Here is a 23,815-nt window from a genome sequence, read left to right on the forward strand (position 1 = left end):
CCAGAAACCCGAAGAACAAAAAAAGACACCTAAGCAAGTGTTTTCTTTTTTCTTTTGGTTTTTAATTTTCTTACTTTTTTATGTTGATTTTGTTGTTGGATTCTTAATTTAACCCCGAATCTAGGGAACAAAAAAAAATGTAAAAGATAATTTGTTTCTATTACAATTAATAAATATTTAATTTGAGGTTTTATTTTGTCAAAACGATCACACGGGTTATTTTGTTTTTGGAAATCAATGTGTGTTTTTGTTTTTGTTTTTGTTTTTGTTTTGACGTGATTGGGTGTGAGTTTAAGAAACTGTAGTGAAAACTGACACAAAAAATAGTCTGATTGATTTAATAAGCACAGCATTTTCTTTTAAAGTTTATTTTGTTTTAATTATTTAATGCGAGACTTTGATTTTGTGGTTTGATTTATATTTTTTATTTATTATTTTTTAGTTGTAAGAGCGTGAGGAGATTTTTATTTGGACGAATAGGTTTAGAAAAAGATATGTCCTTTCGGGTTTACTTGAGATTTCTTTATTAGCATAGACCTAATGCACACTTAGGGTTTCTTTAATTTTACTCCTCGCTCTTTCTCGATTTTGGTCGTTTTGAGGGATTTTATTCTCTTTTCTGGTGATTTTGCCTGTTTGGGTGGCTTGATTTCTTGCTTTCTCATCTGCGTCGCTCTTCAACTTTGTGAGCCTTGACTGTTTAGTTTTAGGGATTTCGAAGTTTTTGGTGACGAAAAGTTCGTGTTTTTGTTTGGAATTCTTACTCCAGAGAGTTTTTTTCTCTGGATTTTAGCAACAGGGGTCCTGGATTTGTGGCAAATCTTAGGGTTTTGATTTAATTTGACAGTTTGGTGTTCGTTTTGTTGCTGCAAAGCTCTGGGTTTGTTGTTGAAGATCCTTTTTTAATCTCACTTGACGGTGTGGTTATGTATGCATGATGTTTCATGCACAAGGTTCTTCAAGGAATCATTGTAGTTTGCTTGCAGTTCTCAGCAGAAAATTTGCCGATAACAAGCAAAAACGAGCAGCCTCTGATGAAAAGCCCAAGTACCCGTTTCCAGAACTCTCTTCATCTGGTCGACTTGAGGTGTAAATTATATTAATTTGGCTCTAAGTTTAGTTTTATGATTTTTTTTTTTGTTCACCAGGGTTTAACATTATTGTCCTTCTTTGTCTTTGACTGCAGGTTCAAGTTTTGAGTAATCCTAGTACTGATGAATTCAGGCGGCTTCTTGAATCATCAGAGCCTAATATTGTGTATTTGCAAGGGGGGCAGATTGATGATAGTGAAGAAATCGGGTCTTTGGTCTGGGGAGATGTTGACTTGTCCACTCCAGAAGCCTTATGTGGGCTGTTCGGTTCCACATTGCCTACCACTGTGAGTTATTCATCATTTTATGATTGTCGGTTGTAATGTATGTTGATGATTGGGTGTATTCCATTAGTGGCTTGAAACTATGAAATTCGGATCTGCTTCTGAAGTTGTGATATTTAATGTACTTACTAACTAGGCGCTAAAAAAGTGGACGATTTAATTTGCTAGTGGTCTTCTTCTTGTATGTCTGTGTATGACGTCTAATGGCTACTTGGTTGGTGTTGTTTTACGTGGTTTAACCTTTGCTCTCATCTTTTCTAAGTCAAAGCTAAGTCTCTAGCTCTCAACTAATCTGTGATGGGCTGAGCTTCTAATTATCCATCAAAAGGATGAAGATTTAAGAAAAGAGAGAAAATATGTTGTCAAATGGCATAGGGTCAAAAGGACTATTTAGTTGAAGAAAGAACTGTGGGACTGACCATTTTTGTTAAGAGTTAGTTTTTTTATCCAAAAGTGATTCTTCTTGTTTAACATCTCAAACAAGTTTTGGATAATATGTTTTGTAGTTTTTAGTCTGAGGAGGCCATTCAGATCAGTGTAGTTTTCTAGAGCGATTCTTTGTTCTAAAAATTATTAGTGCTACTCTTCTTTTCTAATTCATTTCCGTGTTTTGGATCTAGTACTGGCTTCTTTATAGTGTTTGCATCTATTATTGATGGCCTGGCCCATTTATTAATCTTCTTAATCTACTCAAATATTCGTGCAGGTTTATTTAGAGATTCCAAATGGTGAAAAATTGGCAGAGGCACTTCATTCAAAGGTTGCAGAGATTGTCGGCTATTTTATTTTGTTTTATTTTTAAATTTTTGCTGCATAGATATTTGGCAATGAAATTATTGTTGATCCTGGAATTCAAGTTTTACTTGGAAGAAGGGAATCTGCAGTATATATATTTTTAAGCTCTTTTATGCCAAAGTTGTTCACTCTGGTGTTTTTAATCTTGCAGGGAGTTCCTTATGTTATATATTGGAAACATTCATTTTCGTGCTATGCAGCTTGTCATTTTCGTCAGGCACTTTTATCGGTGGTGCAAAGGTTTGATCTTCTATTCTACCTTATTTTTATCTAGTTATGTTTCTAATTGTAACAAACAATTTTAACGAGTCATGTACTTTTCATTGAAAACTAACATGATAGGATTCTATGCCCTTTCCCTATGGACATCTTTTGAGATTTATTTATGTAGATGCTGGACAATATTTTGTGGTAAAGCTATTTAGCATGTCTCCTTATAATGAGTATCAAAGACAATGTTCTGGAATTTTTTTTCTTTGCAGTTCGTGCAGCCATACATGGGATGCATTCCAACTTGCCCATGCATCTTTTCGGATGTATTGTGTACAAATCAGCAATGACGTGCCTTCTAATAGCCAGAAAGTTAGTAGTAAGCTGGGACCATATTTGCTTGGGGACCCTCCCAAGATCGATATTGCTCTGCCTGAGGTAGATGTGCAGGGGGAAGAAGATTCTCCTGAGAATCTTCCTTCTATAAAGATATATGATGATGATGTGACCATGAGATTTCTTGTTTGTGGAATTCCATGTACATTGGTAGGTTTTATTTATTTAATCTTCAGATCTACTTGCTCTTTGATTGGTGAATCACCAGTACTATTTTCTTAGTATGTTCTGTTGATAAACTATACTCTTCACAGGATGAATGCATATTGGGATCTTTGGAGGATGGACTAAACGCTCTTTTAAACATTGAAGTAAGTTAGATGCAAGACTTTTATTTAAAATTATTTATTACACCTCAATTTCATGTTGTAGAGTTGATTTGTTTGAGCCTTCCACAGTACATAAATTCTAGTGTTACAAAGAGTTTCTTTGGCCGGTCTCTTTGCAAACAATCCTCCGCTCCCTAAAATTATAATAACTTCGCTTTGCTCTGTAAAACTCTGAAGATAGGGCTGGACTCTTGTAGGTCCAGGTCAAAGTTGGATTCTGATAAAATTTTTATTATCAAATTGGGAGCTGAAGTCCATACCCAAAGTGGAATTGATAATAAGCATACAGTGACTCCTTTTATGAAAGTATGTCATTCATAGTGTTAGAGATAATATTTGACATCAATTTTATTTTTATTCTAATGTACCTACACTTTCCTTTAATCCTCAGGCATGTCCGCCCAATCAATGACCAGCCTTTCTGTTTTAACCTAGCCAATTAAGTTGGTAACCTTTAATTACAATAATATAATATTAAGTTAATGCAGTTACAGTATCATTTGTACTTCATACGCCAAGTCCATGAGGACAGGGAAATCAGCTAACCTAAAATGCAAGTGCCAGCGGCTATTAGCCGGATACCTACATCACTAGTGTCATGTGAATAAAATTATCAAAATGACATTGGCAATTTGTGAATGAGCTAAAGGCTCCTACATGTTTTTAATACTAAAGCATATCAGTTAGACGAATTCTTCAATTTCACTGATTTATTTTGGATTCTATCATTGTTATTCTTGTTTCAGGATTACCATTTCCAACCTAGTTATTCTGTTTTTGTTTTCTACAGTTGTTCATTTTGTCTATATATGTGTGTTTTCTATTTGTAACTCCTTTTTCTTTCCTCTTTTTCCCCTGGTGATGTGTCTGCAGGTACGAGGAAGTAAACTCCATAATCGGACAAGGTACATAATGATCATGTGCCAAAACATGTTATTTTCCACTTCTTTTTCTTATACTGTGACTTGTATTTGAGTTAGTGACTTCTTAAAATGTACTTATTTGGAGATCGCATCTTCTCCAGTGTAATGGGTATCTTTTTGGTCTCAATGGTCTGCTAATCATTTGAACTCATTGTTTGCAGTGCTCCACCACCGCCACTTCAGGCTGGAACATTTTCTCGTGGTGTAGTTACCATGAGATGTGATTTATCAACCTGTAGTTCTGCCCACATATCACTTCTAGTGTCTGGGAGTGCACAGACTTGTTTTAATGATCAGGCAAGGATTAATTATGTTTACAAGATTTGACTGCTGTTTGAGTTTTAGATCTCTAATTCATATGTCTGACACTTTTGGGTTTGTTTCTCAGCTTTTGGAAAACCATGTAAAGAATGAGATTATTGAGAATTGTCAGCTAGCTCATGCATTGCCAAGATCTGAGGAAAGCAAACCGCCTTCATCTGAGCCTCGAAAATCTGCCTCAATAGCCTGTGGGGCAAGTGTTTTTGAAGTTTGCATGAAGGTTCCCACATGGGCTTCACAGGTTAAGATTTCTCTAGCCTTCTGACTTCCAATTTATCTGTCTTTTTTTTTTTTTTTAAATTTCTGTTTCCTGTTTCTAGAGTTCCTAGTGGCTTGCTGGTGATAGACATTAGTATTTGTTTGGTTGACACTATTTTGCATATCTGACGCAATGAATATTAATATCTTGTTAATTTCCGATCCAAAACTTGTGTGCATGGTATCCCCAGAGTAGGGATTTTGATTTTTCTTATGATGTGCCGCAGAGAAATGGATTAAGGGTTACTTGAGAATGATTGATTCAATGACAGCAAGCTTCGTGTCAGCTTGATTCAAAACTTGTTTAAGCTTCTCCTGGTACTTTATTTTTGTTTGATATTAGTGGAGGGAATTCTAAACTTTGAAGTGCTTATAAGATAAAAAAATTAGTTCTGATTTATTGTAGCAATAGACTTTTGACTAGAGGGACTAGTAAACAGTTTCAATTAAGGTTTGCTATGCTATACCCAGAGACTCTTTATAATCCAATTTTATATTTGCCATGAGGTCAATATCCTCTATGCTTATGGCTTTTTATTGTGGTATGCATTCACAGGTTTTAAGGCAACTGGCACCAGATTTATCTTATCGCAGCTTAGTTATGCTGGGAATTGCTAGCATTCAAGGGTTATCTGTTGCTTCATTTGAAAAAGATGATGCTGAGCGCCTGCTTTTCTTTTGTACAAGACAGGGAAAAGAACTGCATACCGAAAATTCTATTCTCACTAGGCCTCCTAGTTGGTTAACACCTCCTGCACCTAGTCGTAAAAGGTCTGACTGTTGCAGAGAAACTAAAGGCCTTGAAGCTGAAAATGGAGGTAATGTTAGACCAAAAGTGAATGCTGCTGCAATGAGGCCGATCCCTCATACTCGTCGTCATAAGATGCTTCCTTTTTCGGGATTTTCTGAGGCTGAAAGATATGATGGTGAACCAGCAAAGCCTATCTTGCCAGTGGCCCCAGTGAAACATGGTGCTGTGGGTCCTACTCCTGTGACACATAGGAAATCGTCGACTTCTTATCAGGCTCAACAGATTATTTCATTGAATCCACTACCCCTTAAGAAACATGGTTGTGGTAGAGCCCCAATACAAGCTTGCTCAGAGGTTGGTATTTCTGACTTTTCAGACGTGGTTTGGGATTTGCTCATGATGTTAGTATTTAGAGTGTTCTTAAATTTCTCAATAGGGCTTTTTTTTTCTTCTTCTTTCTTCTTTTTTCTTTTCTTAATCTTTTGGGATTGGGGTATTATTGTTAAGATGGAGAATATTGGGCAACAATTTAGCAAGCGAGGGCCTTCAAGAGTCTTATTTTCATACAACTCAACTTTTATTGTTTTGCTTACTCGATTCTATCATCTGATAGTATCCTAAGAAATTGTTTTATGTTTTCCTACTAATCAGTTGGTCGGGAATTAGCTACTTCCATTATGTATCTTTGTATTGTTACTTGTTACCAAATATTTTATTTATTTATGTTTGAAATTAAGTCTTTAATATGCAAAATTTATTAGTCTTAATTAACTGGCAAGAATATCTTCTTAACGATCATCTGACTGGTATGGGCCATAGGTTGGATTGGCTTTAAATTATGATTGGAGGGGGGTTTTAGTACTGTGGGCTCATCAGGTTTAGCCTTTTTTATTTTTGGGCATGTATCTTCCACAAAAAAAAAAAAAAAAAATAGAAAAAAGATTTTTAATGTCAATTTTATGTGCCAGGACTCTAGCTCAAGTGCCTCTTTATAACAAGGAACAGAAATTTTCTTTTTTTGGTTGATTAAACTTTTCTTATAATGCTTGTATTCTGGCAGGAGGAATTTTTGAGGGATGTAATGCAATTTTTAATTCTTCGTGGGCATACTCGTCTTGTTCCTCAAGGCGGGTTAGCGGAGTTTCCTGATGCCATTCTCAATGCTAAACGTCTTGACCTTTTCAACTTGTATAGAGAGGTATGCTCTTTGATGTGCTTAATATGATTTAATAGTTAGTAGAAATCAATATTGAGATATTGGGTCCTTCAGGTGGTTTCAAGGGGAGGCTTTCATGTTGGAAATGGCATCAACTGGAAAGGACAAGTTTTCTCAAAGATGCGCAATCATACTTTGACTAATAGAATGACTGTATGGTTTCTCATGTCTAAATCGTATTCTTTTCTTGTTATTGGTTTTATGTTGCTCTATATGAAAATGCATTATCAAGGGAAAAAAGAAAAAAGAAAGCCATATTTATCTGAGAGTAAAGAAAAGATATGAGATATGTTCAAGTTCAGAAGTCTGAACCTGAACTATATAGTCCATGAACTCTTCTTACACGTTTGCTATATGCATTTGTGATGTGAAACTATTTTGTTGGAAACTATTGAAAGTATTTTGGTTTGTTCTGATACTTGGTTTACGTCCAACTTATTTTCATTTGACTTGAACTTCTCTGGCTGTTTAATCCTTCACTATGTCTTCATACTACATTATTCATTTATGGGCTGTCTTAATTTTGGTTTGATGAGTTCATGCTTTTTTTTCTTTGGTAAATAGTTACTAATGTCTTATATCATTCTAATAATCCTTGAAAGTTTGATAACTTCAAGATGTGCAATAATATGCTTATCAAACAGGAAATTATGCCACACCTTTCCCTGACCGGCGGTCTCAAAGTAATTTTAGATCTATTTTTTTGTTTCAAATATTGAAATTATATGATTTGATCTGATGTCACTAGCGTCATTTCTTTTTTCTAATGCCATTTTTCTTCTTGATTTCTGAATATCATTTTAAGTTTGAAAACCAAATAGTCTCTTAATGGTGGTTAGTAGTTATGCACTTAGGTTTAGAGTTTATAATCATTCTTTGGTTGAGGGTAAGTAACATGAAGTCTTTTAGTCTTAGGAAAGCATATTTAAGTTATTATGATGTGAAAGATCAACTGTGTTAACCTGTCAGATTTAATTTATCTTTTGATTTACTGCCTGGTGACGCCCGACCATCAATATTCGTCACCGTAACAATGTAGCCAAAGATTGTGCTTTGTCTTTGCTGTTGCTGGACATGGTTATCACTATTGCGGGAGATAATCTTTTGCAGAGAGTTTTTCTTGTAATCATGTCATTATTCTTATTTATTTATTTTTTTGTTTAGAATAATGTAACATATCCTAAGTTTTATCCCTATTTTTTTCATCACAAGTGACATGCTAGCCAATGTTTTATTATCATATCTGCTATCCAATGTCTTATTATCATATCATTTACCACATCAACTAAGCATCTATATATCAATGCTAGAATTGGGAAACACATGACTTGGTATGGGACATCTTAGATAAGATTTGGATTTTTGTAGTGCTATCCTTTGTTGGTATCTATGTGAAAATGTTACTAGCATTCTCGATTCAAACTTCTCAATCTTATTTTGAATACCCTGTTATATACTGTATGACTTTGGTGAATTCACTGGTTCCTTCTGTCTTGTTATCCAGGGTGTTGGCAATACTCTAAAAAGACATTATGAAACTTACCTTTTAGAATATGAATTGGCTCATGATGATGTAGATGGAGAATGCTGCTTATTGTGTCACAGGTCTCTCTCTCTCTCTCTCTCTCTCTCTCTCTCTCTCTCTCAACCATCCCCCCACCCCCAAGTATCCAGTAATTACAAAATTGTATGATGTATTGATAATTGGATGTTTTGGGTCGTGCAGTAGTGCAGCAGGTGATTGGGTTAATTGTGGAATATGCGGTGAGTGGGCGCATTTCGGCTGTGATAGGCGGCAGGGGCTTGGGGCCTTTAAGGTTGTTTGCATTTCAATTTTACATAATAAAATTGATTCCCTTGAGGTGGCAAACTGCATCAGATTCATGATCTTGACATTTATGTGGTAAATGACAGGACTATGCAAAGACGGATGGCTTGGAGTACGTGTGTCCACAATGCAGTGTCACAAATTTCAAGAAGAAATCCCAGAAAACGTCAAATGGCTATTAACAAGCCCTAACTTAAATTTTAGGTTCCTCTCTGAAAACCTTTCTCGCCCTTTCTATTTTCTTTCCCAATACAAATACGTGAGAAGGCATGGGATTAGGAATGTAATTATTGTTGTATCCCCCAGCGTTGTTTTAATATATAGATTATGCCATTAAAGTCCCACCCAATTTTTCCTCTATTGTTATCAAGAATCTCGAAGAAGAGAAGTTTGTAGATTACATTTTTTTAATTAGTTCAATTTAATGAGGTAGTTCTGTCAAGTGTCAAGTATATCTGGTAAACGATTTATTACAACTTAAGGCAGATGAGAATCTAGTGTTTTCTGGTCTAAATGTGGGTTTCAATCATCTTGATTTAAGTTTTATACCTTTCTCGGCCTTTTGGCTAAGATCAAGTGTAGTATATGTTCTTATCAGTTTAATATCTTGATTTAAGTTGTATTCCAAATTTGGAGTCGCCTTATTTTTCCAGTGTTGCAGCTGGCTTTATTATACACACTAAGCTTTAACATTTAGCGGAGGGAGAAAATAAATGCTGTATCCAATAAGACATATGAATATGAATTGCCATGCCTGCAGAAAGAAAGCCGATGCCAAATTGTCATGGTGCGAAACATTCTTACGAGTGGTGGCTTCTTCATGTTTAAAGTTTAACCAGTGTTTTAAAACCTAGTCTGGCCTGGCCGGTTGATCCAGGGCCCAAGACTTTCATTGGGTCAGGTTAACAATTTTCTTATTCACCTAAAATCCTAGAATTTGGAATGATGATCGATAAACAATTGAAGGTTAGGATGTTGGGGCTTTTGAAGAGGAAATGTCGATAAGTGCAATGGTGGCGACGGAAATGATTTCCGATGAGTTAATCGACTGGAAATCGAAAAAAAACCGGCGGCAATAGTTGGCTTTTGCCAACGATTGAGATGAACGGGTGTAGGGTGAGATAAGTTTTGGTCAGGAGGTTGAGGGGAGTATTTTCGTGGTGATGAGGAGGGTTGTCGATGTCGACAGTAGTAAGATTTGGTCGAAATCGGTCGTTGTCGGCATTGGTGAGATCTGGTCAACGTTGGTGTCGGTGAGATCCGGGGATGAAATTGGTTGATTTCGACCAGATCTTGGATAGATTTTCTAGGGAATGGGTTCAAGGGATGATTGAGATTGCATTTAGTGTGTCGTTGTTGTTAACCAATCGACTGTTGATTTGTATTTAGGGTGTGTTTGTTAAATTTTAAACCTGTAAAGACTTAATGAATTTTTAGAGATGTATTTCCTGAATTTTAAACTTTTTGACACCCGTTTGGTCAAATTGGTTAAACCGGTCAATTTGGACCCAACAACTTTGCCAACTTTCACCCCGGTTGGTTATTAGGACATTGTTTTAAACTTTAAAGTGGCTATCAGCGGGGAACTTGTGTCTTTCAATCTTCTGACTGGGTTACTTGTGAGAAAGACCACTGTCGAAGCTCATATATTAATATCCAGAGTAAATTAGATTATGTAAACCTTTCTGTTTGCAGAATATGAAATGCATTTTCACAAGTATCAATATACACCGTTGAAAGATATTTCCTAGTCTCTATACTGCATTTTAAACAGGAAAACTATAACGAAAAGCAAAAGGAAATAAGTGAAATGCCTCCAGCAACTAGTAGCCCTAAGTCAGCTGAAAATTAAGGGAAAAATGTCTTCACATGTAGAGATCGTTCAGGTTTTGGGTTTTAGCTCTGCGGCAGTGCAGAAGGTGTTCCTCATTTGCTTAACAGCTCCATTGCAACCATTTATCATGACTGCTTCTCTGACGGGCTTCCCTGTTACAATATTGCTATCGCTTGCCAAACTGTTGTTACTGCTGCTGCTGCTGCTGCTGCCGCTGCTATTATTTTGAGCAACACCGTTACTGAACCCGATTTTCTTCCACTCATCGGAAACAGATATAGATGATGAAGATGCCTTCCCACTGGATATGGCAGTAGCCAAAGCAATAGGCATGAGGCAGAGGCCTTTAGTCTGAAGATATTGCATTGCCATTGTCACATTTGTTTCCATTAGCTTCACTACCTCTTCTTCAAAGGCAACTTGATCAGGATTCAGAGAAATATCAACTCCTTTACCAGCTGTTGGTGATAGTGACAAACCAGTGGAGCCCTAACACAGATAAATTAGGGTGTCAGTAGTGAGCTAATTATTTAATTTTCAGTTATGCAAAACACAGTTATTTCCTTGACACAAAATATTATCTTCTAAAGAATAACGAGAAGCAAAACTTAGTGCATAAACCTATTTCATTGTTGCAATAGTGGATAATTCCTAACTGCTAACACTTTGTAATATAAGAAATTCTCTGTCCTATCTGGGGACATTACAGTATATAGTCTTCTTTCAGTTTTTCTCCACCATGGATGGTGACACCAAACTAGCAGAGCATTTGCGTGGGTAAATGCCCTAGCATTTAAAATGAGCCAATAGTGATTAATTCAATAATCACTACCAATTTTGTAGAAACAGAAGACTCTTGAATTTTCTAAGTGTGAATAAGTTTTTTTCGATATAAAATAGAGAAGGATGCTGCACCTCAGCTTGGCCATCTGTGATGAGAGGAAGAACTGCCCCTGCAGCCCCCAATCTGCTCACGCTGAGTACCTGAAATTGTTAAACTTTGCACTATCAAGGTGCTTTGAAGTTTACTGGACTAAAATTGTCTACTACTCTGGCGGGGTCCTCTATTGATTCATCCAAAAAAGGAAAAAAAAGTAAAAGAAATTTTATTACTGGTACTGCTGCCATTTGAATTCAACACAACTCCAATTTTTTAAGTATAAATGTGGGATACCTACTGGGACTTTTAAGCTTAATCATACCTTGACTTGGAGTTGAAGAAATTTTACATAATCTATGATCTCATCAAGCATCGATGCCTTGTCCGTCTGCAGAAACAAGATGGGGTCACTGGAATGTTAGAGAACTGCTATAAATTTCATACTGCATAATTAAGCCTGAAATCATTATGTTTGTGTGGAATAAGAATAATTAAAAGGAAGTAAAACGTACTGGCACAAATTTTAATTATGTTAAACTGAGCTAACAACACTATATATATATATATATATATATATATATATATTCTCGGCTTGCAAAATCATAAATGTAAAGTGTTCATCAGATTAAATTTCACTGAAAATGAGCCCATGAGTTAGCTATCATAGATTTCCAGTTAAATCTACTAAACATTTGCCTTGGTTCTCAAAATATTTTTGCAAGATAAACCATATATGCCCTAGACATAGCTGCTACATATCTATTTAAGTTTCAAACTGTAAAAACACCTGGATAATCACTGAAGAGAACAGATATATCAGAACTGCTGTTAAATGATCATGGCAACAACTTATAGAAGAGGTACCTTATTGGAATTAGGTACAAGCTCTTGCAAATTCTTCATCCTTTCAGCAATTTTCTCTCTCCTAAGCTGCACTTATTCATTTTAAGAAAAGTAAAATATATTAATTTTGAAAGTTCTAGCAAACCAAATCAGATGATACAGCTACTACAAATTATGCAACATGAGTCCCAAGCTTGAAACTGATGTAAGAAAAATAATTGATGATATTATAAGGACATTAAAACCAACCCTTTCAGCAATGCTGTGTGGGTCAGTGGCCTGGCCTCGACGTGCCCTTGCGCGAGGCTTTCCAGTTCCATAAAAGCTGCCAGTTGGAGTAGCTGATACTGTCTGTATAAAGAAGTTGAAAGCTTATTAGTAAAATACTTCACTGGACTCCCTTCACTCATTTTTAATTGCTGCTAAGAAATTTAGGTCTGATAAATAATTAAAATTGACCAGAAATTGAGATCTCGATATAAGAAGAACCTGCAGTGGAGATGGCATCATTGTTTGGGGTACAGCAGCAAAGGACGATAATGGATGATTTTGCAATTCTTGTTTCCCCTACATCATATTAACAATATATATCATCGTTTCATGTTTCCAAAGATGGTAGCATGGAGATGGTAATGTGTCCACTGTGCTTTAGGCTTTCTTCTCCAAAACTTAAATGGTAAATTCCCTTCTGACTCAATTACTAGAAGTAATGAATATAAGGAAGCCACAAGGACATGAGAGTTTAGTATCTTATTAAGTCAGTTTTGCTGTTCGATACAACTTTTAAGCAGTAAAAATTAAGCATATCGTTTGTATAAAATGAATACCTTGGGGGTGACTGAAGCAGGCAAGCTATCAAACTGCAGGATTTTCTCCATCCCCACGTATCTGGTCCTGGTAGTATCTGTATCATTGTTGATATTTGCTGCTTGCAGACCAAAGCACTGTATTCTATCTTGTCCCATTACATGAGACAAGGAAGAAACCTCCTTATAAGATGATGGAAACCAAAATCCTGGAATTGGAGAAAGAGTTTGTAAATCTCTGACAGATCTCTGAATATCAGACAATTCACTGCCATTTCCTCCAAGGTGTCCTAACTCAGTAAAAGAAAGATCAGATGAACTTATATGACTGACCACTGGAAGCTTATTTGGATAACTGGGATTTACTGAACCAAGGCCAGGAATAGCTGTATCATATCGCAGGCCTACATTTCCAAGTTTTAAGCTTCCATTCATCTTACTTGAGAGGTTGCCATTGCAGTTTTCATAATCTTTTTGCGCTTGAGCATTTTCAGAAAGTAGATTCTTGTCAACACTGTAATCTGACTCTTCACCAAGAACAATTGACGACAAATCCTGATCAGCTAAACTCTCGATTGTGTGGTTTGTACTTATAATACTTGCAGGTGAATTTTTCTCATCATCTTCATATAGTTCAACTGAAATTGGAAGCAGTCCATTTTGTCGTTCACAATAGTCCAAAGTTGATCTTTCCTTTGCATTAACATCTGACCATGACGAAGAAGAGAGATATTGATCGAGATACTCATCCATCATATATCACTACACAATCTAGTCTTTTTCTTCTTTCCCCTTTGTTTATATCACGGACAGTACGGATTTTAGAAACTGAATTTACGTTAATCAGTACTGAACATATGAAATGAACCTCCTCTGCTCATACAATTGGTCTGTACCTTCAGTTCATGAAAGACAGATATAATTAGCGTATAAATAATCCCTAAGCAAATTGAGACTTGAATTACAAGGTAAACATCATTTTAAGCAAGCTTAAAAACTAGTAAGCATTGATCAATAAAATAAAAATTGGCGCTGGAAAACTAAAGAATGAGCTTAATTCCAAATTTAAGAAGCTTGATCGGAAAAGGTCAAAAAAAAAAAAAAACAGTAATCATGACATGAGGGTTTTATAAACTCCTTAAGAAACCCCTGTTTCTTAGGCTACAAGAATTATAATCTTCTGAACCAGGATGAATATTCTTAATACAACCAATAAAAAGAAATTAAATAAATAAAGAAATTCATTATAGGTATAAACATCCAGGAACAGAAGAGCAATTATTAAGCGGCCACACAGAACTACAATTTTAAGAATGTTTATCAATTAAGCTCCTCAAAATGATGAATTGGAAACTCCAATAGAAAGAGGGCGGTAAAACGAAAGAAAAAAAAAATCACCTGAAAGCAAAAAAGTTAATGTTTGATAAATCTCAATCTGATAACTCATAGTTGATCAAAAAATCCATTCATATATAAACTAGGAAAAAAAAATACAGAATAGCAATCCAGAATCAACCATCTAAATTTCAACAAAGAAGCTCCTACAGGCTACAACAATATACAGAAGATTCCTTTTTTTTTTTTTGTCTTCTAGGAAAATCACACGTCCAAGTCCAAGAGCAAACTTTACAACAATAGAACAAAAGGAGCCTCGGATACCTTTCTCAAAACCCAAAATTCAACAAAGCAAATATAAAATTCACAAAAAAATCAATCACCAGACCACTGTTAGTCAGCTCAACTTTACATCATCAACTTATCTAAACAACATTTCGAAATTTCAAGCAACACACTTCAGGCAAACACCTTATAAGATAGTGCATGAAGAACCTGATACATATTGAAATCATTCATAACACAAACACAAAGTATATGTTAAAATGATCACCATCATTGCACGCACAAAATAAAAAATCAAACATTTGGAAAAGAAAACTTACACAGAGAGAGGCGAGGAAGGGAGAGACTGTAGTAGAAGCAGAAGTAGTGAGCGTTTACTCTACTGAGCGTCCAAGAAAAGGAGTTGAGGTTTTAGCTTTTCATGAGTAACCGCTCTTTTATAGTAAAAGCTGATTTTGTATGTATTATTATATGGAATATTTCTTCAGTAATTTCACCTTAAAAGTATTGGTGTCGTGTCAGACAATGAGTGGACATATCACTGTGATTTTATTCTTTATATTTATTTTATTTGATTGAATTTGGTTAGGCTAAACGTTACAATCTGCTTTAAGAAATGGGGTGACAGTGCGGGGTGCTAGTTTCCTGAAATGTAGTTGGGTGTTTGGGATAGGGGGTAATTTGGTGATTTAGAGAAGAGAAGTTTTCATCTTGGCGGATAAAGCGGAGAAGTTTCAGTTATTATTGATTTGAGTGGCCTGCGCCAGGTCAGATTGCTGAAAGAAAATAGCGGAGTTTGTTACAGTGCAATTCTGTAATTTTTGCTATCAAAATTGAACACAATGTTTTGTATTATGCTATAATTTAATTCTCTTAGATTATAGGACATGAAGTGGATGAACACTAATTTATGTCATAATATTTCCTTAACGACACGTGTAAATTGATGTCCAGTTAATAATATGTTATTTTCTTTTAAATTAGAAATTGTAGGTGTGAGAAGATAGTTTTGTAATTGTAATATACTGATTTTTTATTGTTATTTTCCAAAAAAGTAAAGCATCTCTTTTAGAAAACACAACAATATGCGTTTTTAAATTTTGGGCTGGACGAATAATAAAATTGTGGTTATACTTGGTGACAATTGACAATAGCTTAAAAGCAAGCTTTATGTCTTTTTGTTTAGTTAAATAGACAATCAATATTCCTTTTATTATATGTCGTTAACATAAGAAATAAGCCATAAATAATTAATAAAATGGTTAATTGATCAAAATAATTTATTGATAAGAGCTTGAAAGTACATATTTTGTTAGTGATTTAATTTGATTATTTATGGAAAAATGTGTTTAATTTATGGAATTTGAATTAATTCTTTCATAAATACCTTTTACGGGATCACGGGTGTATTTTAAGTATTTTCAGGTTTAAACCGATATATGAAGGAAAAAGAATGATGGCGATGAAATTCATGACAAGTAGGAACAAACGGTGTAAGAATCGGAGTTGAAACGATAAAGTTGTAACGCGTCGAAGATACAACGTAAAATCTAAAAATCCTTCAAGATGAGCATGCTTTGATGTTTCTATCATAACTTGAGATGTAGAAATCGGAATTTGACGATTCTTGTGACGTTAGAAAGCTTATTCAAAAGCTACAAAGTTAGTGTGGTTACTTTACCAAATTCTGAAGATTACAGACTCGTGGGACAGAAAGAACGATCGCCGTAGCGACTGTATCTTATTGCCGCAACGATAGGTCACGGGCCTGTTTGGGTTATTGCATTCTCCTAGTCCGAATCTGAATGGGTTAAGGTATTTAATTCTCTCCTAAGTAACCTCCAAACGCTAGCACTATAAATAAGGGTCTTTAAGTAGTTTTTAGGAGATTAGAGAAGGAGAAATGATGGCTACTGTTTTGGAGATCGGAATTCTTGCAATTCTCGTTCGCCAATTAGAGAAGTTTTCTATTTTTCTTTCTTGAATTGATGTTATTGAATACAATGGTTGTTTTTATTACTGCATTTATGAACCAAATCCCTTTTCTAATTTATGAATATATGTTGACTTTATCGTTGTTAATTTTTATTGAGTATTAATTCTAAGTTTTATTATTGTGTGTAATGCTTTCAATTCTTAAGGATCGGAGAGTTGAATGATATCATGGGTTGGGTTGAGATTGAGAGATTGAACCTGATTTGTCTAAGGTAATAAAACCATAGATTGAGCGAACGCTAGAGATAGGTTACCGCGATTTATGAGGCTCTGGTAAATTCCATAGAACGTAATGATCTCTTAGTTCCTAAATCCAACTTAGAGATATTTTGGGTTGTTGCTTAAGGGTTAATTCGCTAACTATTCGAGAGAAAGTTGGTGAAATATCATGGAGTTTGGCCTTTAGAATAAGCTTAATTAGGTTAGCAATAATTGTTAATGCATTGGATTAAATTGGTGTGAAATATGTGCCCTAGGTTTAGTCATATTGATCTGTTTACCAAGTTATTCATAAAATTCTGCCTTTGTTTAGTTTTTAGTTTGTTTTCTTTTTCATTAAATTCATTCTTAAAATTCAGTTTTATCAAATAGTAACAAAATAGACTAGTTTGATACTTGGTAGGTAATTTCCTTGAGATTCGATACTCATTTACTCGAGCTTTATTATTTGCGTGATTTTGTACACTTGCGAAAAGCCTGTCAATTATCCATGAAAGTTGAATATTGGTTTGATTCTGTTTCCAATTTCCATGTGCTCCTACAGCCACACCCAAAGATAAGATATTATTGTACATACAACTTCTATATAGCGTCAACAAATCCGAATTGAGATTGATATATCATACATTAATCTTTCTAAATTTATGATTTATTTCAATTCTTCTTTATGTTTCAACATAAAGTATAAACTATTAAGGGGGTATTTGTCTAAGCTTATAAGCTGATCAAACTAGTTTATAAACTCTAAAATTAAGCTGGCCTGTTTGTTTATAATTTTTTTGAGTTTATAAGCAAATAAATAAGTTGGGGGGAGGTACTTTTTTTTTTTTTTTTTTTTTTTTATTTATAAACACTCTGCTTTTTAAACTAGTTTGACCAAATATATTATACATTATCCTTGTTTAATTTAAAATTCCATAGTATATCCTTATTTAATGTAGTACCATTTTTAGTTATTTTATAATAAAATGTACTTATAAGCCACATTTTACAAAACACGTCAACTACTTATCAATCACTTATAAATACTTTAACCAAACACATAATTGCTTAAAATTTCAAATGTTTATAAACTAAAATTAGCTTATTACTTGTTACTTATAAGCTAATTTTCATAAGCTTAACAACAACCCTTTAGGCCTCATTAATCATGCTAAAATAAAATGTGAGTATGGATGAATGATATCCATGGGCAAAACCAGTTTTTATGTAAGTTCCAAAACACTAAAGCCATGATTTTAGGCTTTTAAATCCTCATGAAGAATGAAATTGTTACATCTTTTTCAAAGTATTTGTTGCATATAAAATACCTAAATAGATTTTTTCTTTGAAAAAGTCAATGATTGATAGGCGGTGCGGTGTGCCCTTGGTTAGGTCTCTAGACAATCTACTTGATGGTAACGGTGAGAATGAGAAGACCAAAGGCTACAGAGTAATGTCACCACAACAAACCGAAAAAAGATTATAAAAATAATTTCACTTTGTATGCTATTACCCTGCACAATCAGTTAACATTTCCTATCAAACTAACTGGTTAATTCATGATGTCCAATAAACTGACATTGTGGTGACTGAAGAGTGTTAATTTTCTCAAGTGAAGCTGACTTCTTTACTTAAAACAGGGAACATATGGGGTCTTTCTTTGACAATTAAACAAAGGATACATTATTCTCAATCATATGAAATATGAGACAACTTTACTGTTTCAACCAATGTAAGCTTTTATATTATCTTATAATATAACTTCAGCTTAAGCTTATCATTTGATTAATCACATTGTACCAATATGATCTTCAAATTAATTTAACTTTTCTCATCTAGATGATTCTGCCTCCTCCTTCATTGCCAAAATGTCCTGGCCATACTTATTTAGCTGTTCATTCTCAGGTTGTTGTAAAGGAACCTGCAATGCAAACGACATGTTCAATGTGCATATGAACAAATACTTGCATTTTGAAATTAAATAGTATAAGACAGCAAGAATGAGGTACTTCCAATACTACCTCTGCCCCATACCAACTACATGAACCTTCATATCTCACTCTCCCTCCAGAACCCAAAAAAAAAAAAAAAAACATAATATGCATCAACTTGAAAAAACTTAATCTGGTAACAAAAAACAGAGGTTGGATTTATCATCCAACATACAAACTTGTACTTACAAAAAATCTATTCTGTTACGTAGTAATGTTTTAAACAAAACTTGCGATCTTCATGATATGAGTAGAATTTTGATAAGAAAATTGCAAATTTTTAGAATTTTTATTAATGTTGCAGTTACTAGTTCAAGAGACTTACAATTGATCTCGTGTAGAAATCTAAGCATCCCTTATTAATTTGACATAGAAATTCTAAAAATAAGATTGCCTAAATACATGAGCTAGCCTACAATAATGGAGTCTTTCACAAAATCGAAGAATGATTAATGCATACTAAGAGACATTGAAAATAACATCTTTCTTCTCAACATACCTCTTCCAGTTCTTGTTCAGCTTCATCAACATAATAATGTCTTCATGATCTCTCTCATCCTCATTCAACTTCAGAAAGTCCACATACTCTGTCCCTTCATCAAGACTGCCATGTTTCTGTCATAGAAGGATTTGAAAAGGGTATTTGGAATCTGTAGCCCACATCTTTGTCAGTTCAGTAAGTAATTCTTCAAAGACAGGAAGGGTCGTCTACATTTTAACTTTCTTGGCTTCATCCACTATTCCTCCGGGTTTTTAAGCAGGGACCTGTAAATGATGTGCTAAATGTGTTAGCAAAAATATTTGAACTGTATTCTGAGAAAACCTCAAGGAGTAGTAGCTTTTAGCTGTTGTCTGACTTCAAACATTTCACAAATTGAGCAATTGTTCAAGTAGCAAAGATCCTGTGCAACAATGTCATAAGTCCATTTCCTCTTACATGTAAATGTAAATTGTAGTACAGGACCTTCATGTGCATTATATACCAAAATTTAAGAAGATGGACAATCAACATGATTTCTCAATTCAATAGAAGACCAAAATGGTGAATTAGGGTCCAAAATAACAAGAGATGTGAAAAGTAAGTCCGGTTACACCTACTCCCAATCCTAAATGGTATCAACAACATAGAGATCATGTAAGGGTAATTCATCCTAGCCTTCTAACCTCACAAAACGACTATCCCAATGAGGACAACGCATAGATACATTATGTTACTGAGCATCATTACATAATCTGGCAAATTAAATGGGAAATACTGGTTTCTGCTATCATATTATCAACCTCCATTTCTTGTCAATATTTATAATGCATTTGTTAAACAAGTTAGGTAGCAGATTTCAGCACACAACAAGGCAAACATAACGTAATGTTGAAGAACTAGTTGGGCTGAAGTATATAATGAAGAGAAATAACAGGAGGTAGTCATTATAGGATACAGAACTGATGCAACTGAAAGGATAGTCTCATTGTGTTTTACAGTATAACCCATATTTTCTGGTAGCACAAGAAAGCTATACAAACAAAGAAAACTAGAACATAGAAATTGCTGCACATACAAATAAGTATCTCCGATTAGATTTATAAACAAATTAACCCAAATAATAATACGAGACGGCTATAGAACTTCCAGTCAAATATAGGCAAACGTGCTAGGATGTTTACTACAATGAAGAAACTCAAGGAAACAAATTTTATGATTCTAGCCTAGTTAGGGTGAATGCATAGTGATGTAAAAAAAGAAAAAGGTAATTATATGAGAGTGAATACAGCTTATAAAACAAGAAAGACAGTATTTAGTTATTTGAAAACAAGTTGAACTTCATTTGGAAATTATATTTATATATTCATACCTTATAATGAATCTACATTTGTAATGATAATATCTGACTAATAAACCATATTAATTTCTTCATGATCAATAATGTTCAAGATTAGATAATGTCAAACACCATTCATACAATACAAATGGATATCCATATATCTGAGGCACTGAGGCTGCATGTGTCATTATCACAAACAAATCATGAACAAATTCTGTAATACATTGAACCAACATGTTGTCGTACAACTTAACTGTTACGACATGATTCCACAAGATTAAATTTCTTTTCTGGTTTTCCAACACAAATATAACAAAACAGTGTCCACCAATTTCAAATTATGAGTTTGAAACAGAATCAGAAAAGAACAGTGAAAGTCTGTAAGGATTTACAATAAAACGGTATATAACAGATATATTATAAAGCAAAAGAGTTTGAATTAGAAAACTGAAAAAGACATCTTTGCATAGTTTTAAATGCCGACAACATAAAACCTTCATTGATATATTTTTAGATTTTCAAACTCAAATCAAGTAATAACCCATAACATTAAGCAAAACACAAAAAAAAGAAAGAAAAAAGTAAGCAACTGATAAAAGCTTAACAAAGAACATGACATGAAACCAGATATTGCCCCACTATCTCATATCCATTATTTCGTTACTTCCTCTGCATCCAAACCATACATTCCATATGCTTGCCATGCAATTACATATTAACACGCCACTCATAACTACTAACCATCCAACTCACTCAATCAACTCATTCATGCAACCTCTTACCCTTAACATTTCGAGAAGCAACTGAACCCACTACGCACAAATTCTCTAGCTCCACTCTTCAGCTACGACTTAATTTGTAGTTCAATGAAATGAAAGCCAGTCATAGCCCATGGTCAAGCATTCAACCACCATCTTTAGCTTAGACAAGTTGTATAAACTCTTAACTCTCCTTCTCTTTCTTTCCAATTTAAAACTTGGTTGCAGGGACACAAAAAATAAAAAGAAAAAAGAAAGCCGCCAAATATCAGCAAGAGCTGCATGACCCACATGACAAATTCCATCCAAAAGTAAAATCAAACATCAACTAGTCAATGTAGGCAGCATTAAATGAACCACTCAAAATAAACAAGAAGAATTGACTCACAAGTTCGATGAAGAGATGGGAGAGATAGAAGGCGGCTGCTACCTCTGTTCAAAGAATTTCTTCGTTAATTAACAGACTGATAAAATAACCATAAAATAGCGTCAGTTTGACTTTTTTGCCCTTCATATAAGGGATATAATATCACCAAAATCAGGCTTCTACGAAAAGAGAACTGAAGCCTCTTTGACAAGAAATTAGCACAAACTTGTCATTAAAAAAATAAAAAGTTCATTGACATTATCACCCTCAAACCACGACATAAAGCACCACCTTCTTCATCGTCTAAACTTCATAACTCCAATCATGTCTTCAATCAAATCCAAAGTCATCTCTTTCCTCTTCTTATTCTTCCTCATCCACTTGGGCACCGTCCCATCACTCGCCAGAAAGTACCACCTCATCAATTTCCGATCACCCAACCTCTACCCAGAGGGTCTCACCTGGGACGCATACGACCAGCACTTCGTCGTCGGCTCCCTCCACCACCGCTCTCTCCACTCCGTCTCCGACGCCGGCGTCATCCAAACCCTAATCTCCGACCCTTCTCTTCCCCCGAACGCTACCATCTTAGGCCTCGCCATCGATTCTATCAACAAGCGCCTCCTCGCCGTCGTAAACTCAGTCGCGCCTCTCCCTCCCTTCAACGCCCTCGTTGCCTACGACCTCAAAACCCTCCGCCGTGTCTTCCTCTCTCTCCTCGATGACGTTGTCCCCGACGGCGACTTCGGCACGCGCAACGGGGCCAACGACGTGGCGGTGGACTTTGAAGGAAACGCGTACGTCACCAACTCGCCGGCTAACTTCATCTGGAAAGTCGACAAAGATGGAGCGGCTTCGGTCTTCTCCAGATCTCCGGTTTTCACGGCGCATCCATTGGCGGTTCCACACGACGCGCCGTTCAGCGAGTGTGGATTAAACGGGATCGCTTACATCAGCAAGGGGTACTTATTGGTGGTTCAATCGAATACGGGGAGGATGTTTAAAGTGAATGTGGAAGACGGGTCAGCTCGGGTCGTTATGTTGACCGAGACTTTGACTTGGGCGGATGGTGTTGCAGTAAGAAAAGACGGCGTCGTTTTGGTGGTATCTCATACCAGGCTGTGGTTTCTGAAGTCTCATGATAGTTGGGGAGAGGGAGTGGTGTATGACAAAACAGCCCTTGATGAGGAAAAGTTTGCTACTGCAGTGGCAGTGGGAGGGGATGATAGGGTTTATGTGTTATATGGGCATCTGATGGAAGGCATAATGGGAAAAGGAGGAAGGGAAGAGTTTAGTATAGAAGAAGTGAGGTCAAAGAAAGAGAGTGAAGATGAAAATGTGTGGGTGTTTGTATTGATAGGGTTGGGATTGGCTTATTTCTTGTTCTGGAGATTTCAAATGAGCAAACTTGTTAAGACTATGGATAAGAAGATTAATTGAGTTTTTGTTGTATGTATTTGATTTCTAATTTGTGAGGTTCAGCTTGAAGCTCATAGTTTTTACTCTCTTTACGAACTCAAATTTCTTTCAAACACTTTGCCCTGCCTGTGCAGTCTTGATCCTTAATCAGAAGATAGAAGTTGGGTAAGCTCTAAGCCTGTTTTTTGTTACTATATGAATTGAAAAGAAATCTTATGATCAAAGATTAAAGCTTTGTTGAATTAGTTTGATGGATTAGAGAGTTTGAGTCTGTGTATTCAGGTTTTGATGATACCTGTGCTCTGGTGTTTGCAATTTATATATGAATCCAAGTGTTGAGAATATAATCTTTCTTGCAAATAAATAATGTTTTTTTCTTTAATTTGTTGTTCACTTCACCTCTGTTTACATGATATCTAAATAAATGTCATCCGGGCTTCCAGTTTCAGTTAATTATTCTCCTTTTTCAGATACTTTTTTCTTTCAATTATTGCTTTTATTTGATCTTGTTTCATTGATCATGTATTTTGTTGTTAGAAAACGCAAGGAAAAAGTTTTGCTGTAATATTATACATTGTATATCTCTTCTTCCACTGATCCTGTGTTTAATTGAAGAAGAAATCAATTAGATAGAAAGTCTTTAATTTAATTACAGTAAATTGGAAAGTTGTATTATGATATGCTAAACAAAGGTTTTTTAATGCCTCAAACTTTAATCATATATGTGTCCTGAAAACTAATTACTTGTATTGATATTTGTTTGAACAGAGGATGAGTGATTGAGTGACGTGCAACAAAGAATAACAACAGTATCTTTTCAAACAATTTCTGCCAATGTTTTTTTTTTCCTTAAAAACCTCCTTAAGTGGGAAACTTAAA

The 23,815-nt window shown here is 35.1% G+C and overlaps 3 protein-coding genes and 1 pseudogene across 3 annotated transcripts; 3 read left to right on the top strand and 1 right to left on the bottom strand.

The window, feature by feature from the left end:
- Nucleotides 1-237: 237 nt before the first annotated feature.
- Nucleotides 238-8,851, top strand: LOC116125860 (AT-rich interactive domain-containing protein 4). The gene is made up of 15 exons (XM_031411576.1): nucleotides 238-1,087; nucleotides 1,187-1,378; nucleotides 2,082-2,135; nucleotides 2,322-2,410; nucleotides 2,653-2,926; nucleotides 3,031-3,087; nucleotides 3,979-4,010; nucleotides 4,190-4,325; nucleotides 4,417-4,590; nucleotides 5,164-5,712; nucleotides 6,419-6,556; nucleotides 6,629-6,727; nucleotides 8,079-8,179; nucleotides 8,301-8,391; nucleotides 8,489-8,851. Exons 1-15 carry the CDS (start codon nucleotides 935-937, stop codon nucleotides 8,582-8,584), a joined length of 2,235 nt encoding a protein of 744 aa, XP_031267436.1. The 5' UTR covers nucleotides 238-934; the 3' UTR covers nucleotides 8,585-8,851.
- A 96-nt stretch (nucleotides 8,852-8,947) lies between these two features.
- LOC116125939 lies at nucleotides 8,948-9,116 on the top strand (annotated as a pseudogene).
- A 921-nt stretch (nucleotides 9,117-10,037) lies between these two features.
- LOC116125896 lies at nucleotides 10,038-14,800 on the bottom strand. Its single transcript, XM_031411606.1, has 8 exons — nucleotides 14,706-14,800; nucleotides 12,787-13,661; nucleotides 12,449-12,526; nucleotides 12,209-12,310; nucleotides 11,981-12,046; nucleotides 11,439-11,504; nucleotides 11,152-11,220; nucleotides 10,038-10,725 (listed from the first exon to the last, which is right to left on the bottom strand). The coding sequence occupies exons 2-8, from the start codon at nucleotides 13,519-13,521 to the stop codon at nucleotides 10,285-10,287; spliced, it is 1,557 nt and encodes a 518-aa protein (XP_031267466.1). The 5' UTR covers nucleotides 13,522-13,661; nucleotides 14,706-14,800; the 3' UTR covers nucleotides 10,038-10,284.
- Nucleotides 14,801-21,586: 6,786 nt separating this feature from the next.
- On the top strand, nucleotides 21,587-23,318 carry LOC116125864. Its single transcript, XM_031411581.1, has one exon. It carries the CDS (start codon nucleotides 21,842-21,844, stop codon nucleotides 22,955-22,957), a length of 1,116 nt encoding a protein of 371 aa, XP_031267441.1. The 5' UTR covers nucleotides 21,587-21,841; the 3' UTR covers nucleotides 22,958-23,318.
- The last annotated feature ends 497 nt before the right edge of the window (nucleotides 23,319-23,815 follow it).

Source organism: Pistacia vera, unplaced genomic scaffold, assembly GCF_008641045.1.
Source record: "Pistacia vera cultivar Batoury unplaced genomic scaffold, PisVer_v2 Contig173, whole genome shotgun sequence".
Taxonomy (NCBI): Eukaryota; Viridiplantae; Streptophyta; class Magnoliopsida; order Sapindales; family Anacardiaceae; genus Pistacia; species Pistacia vera.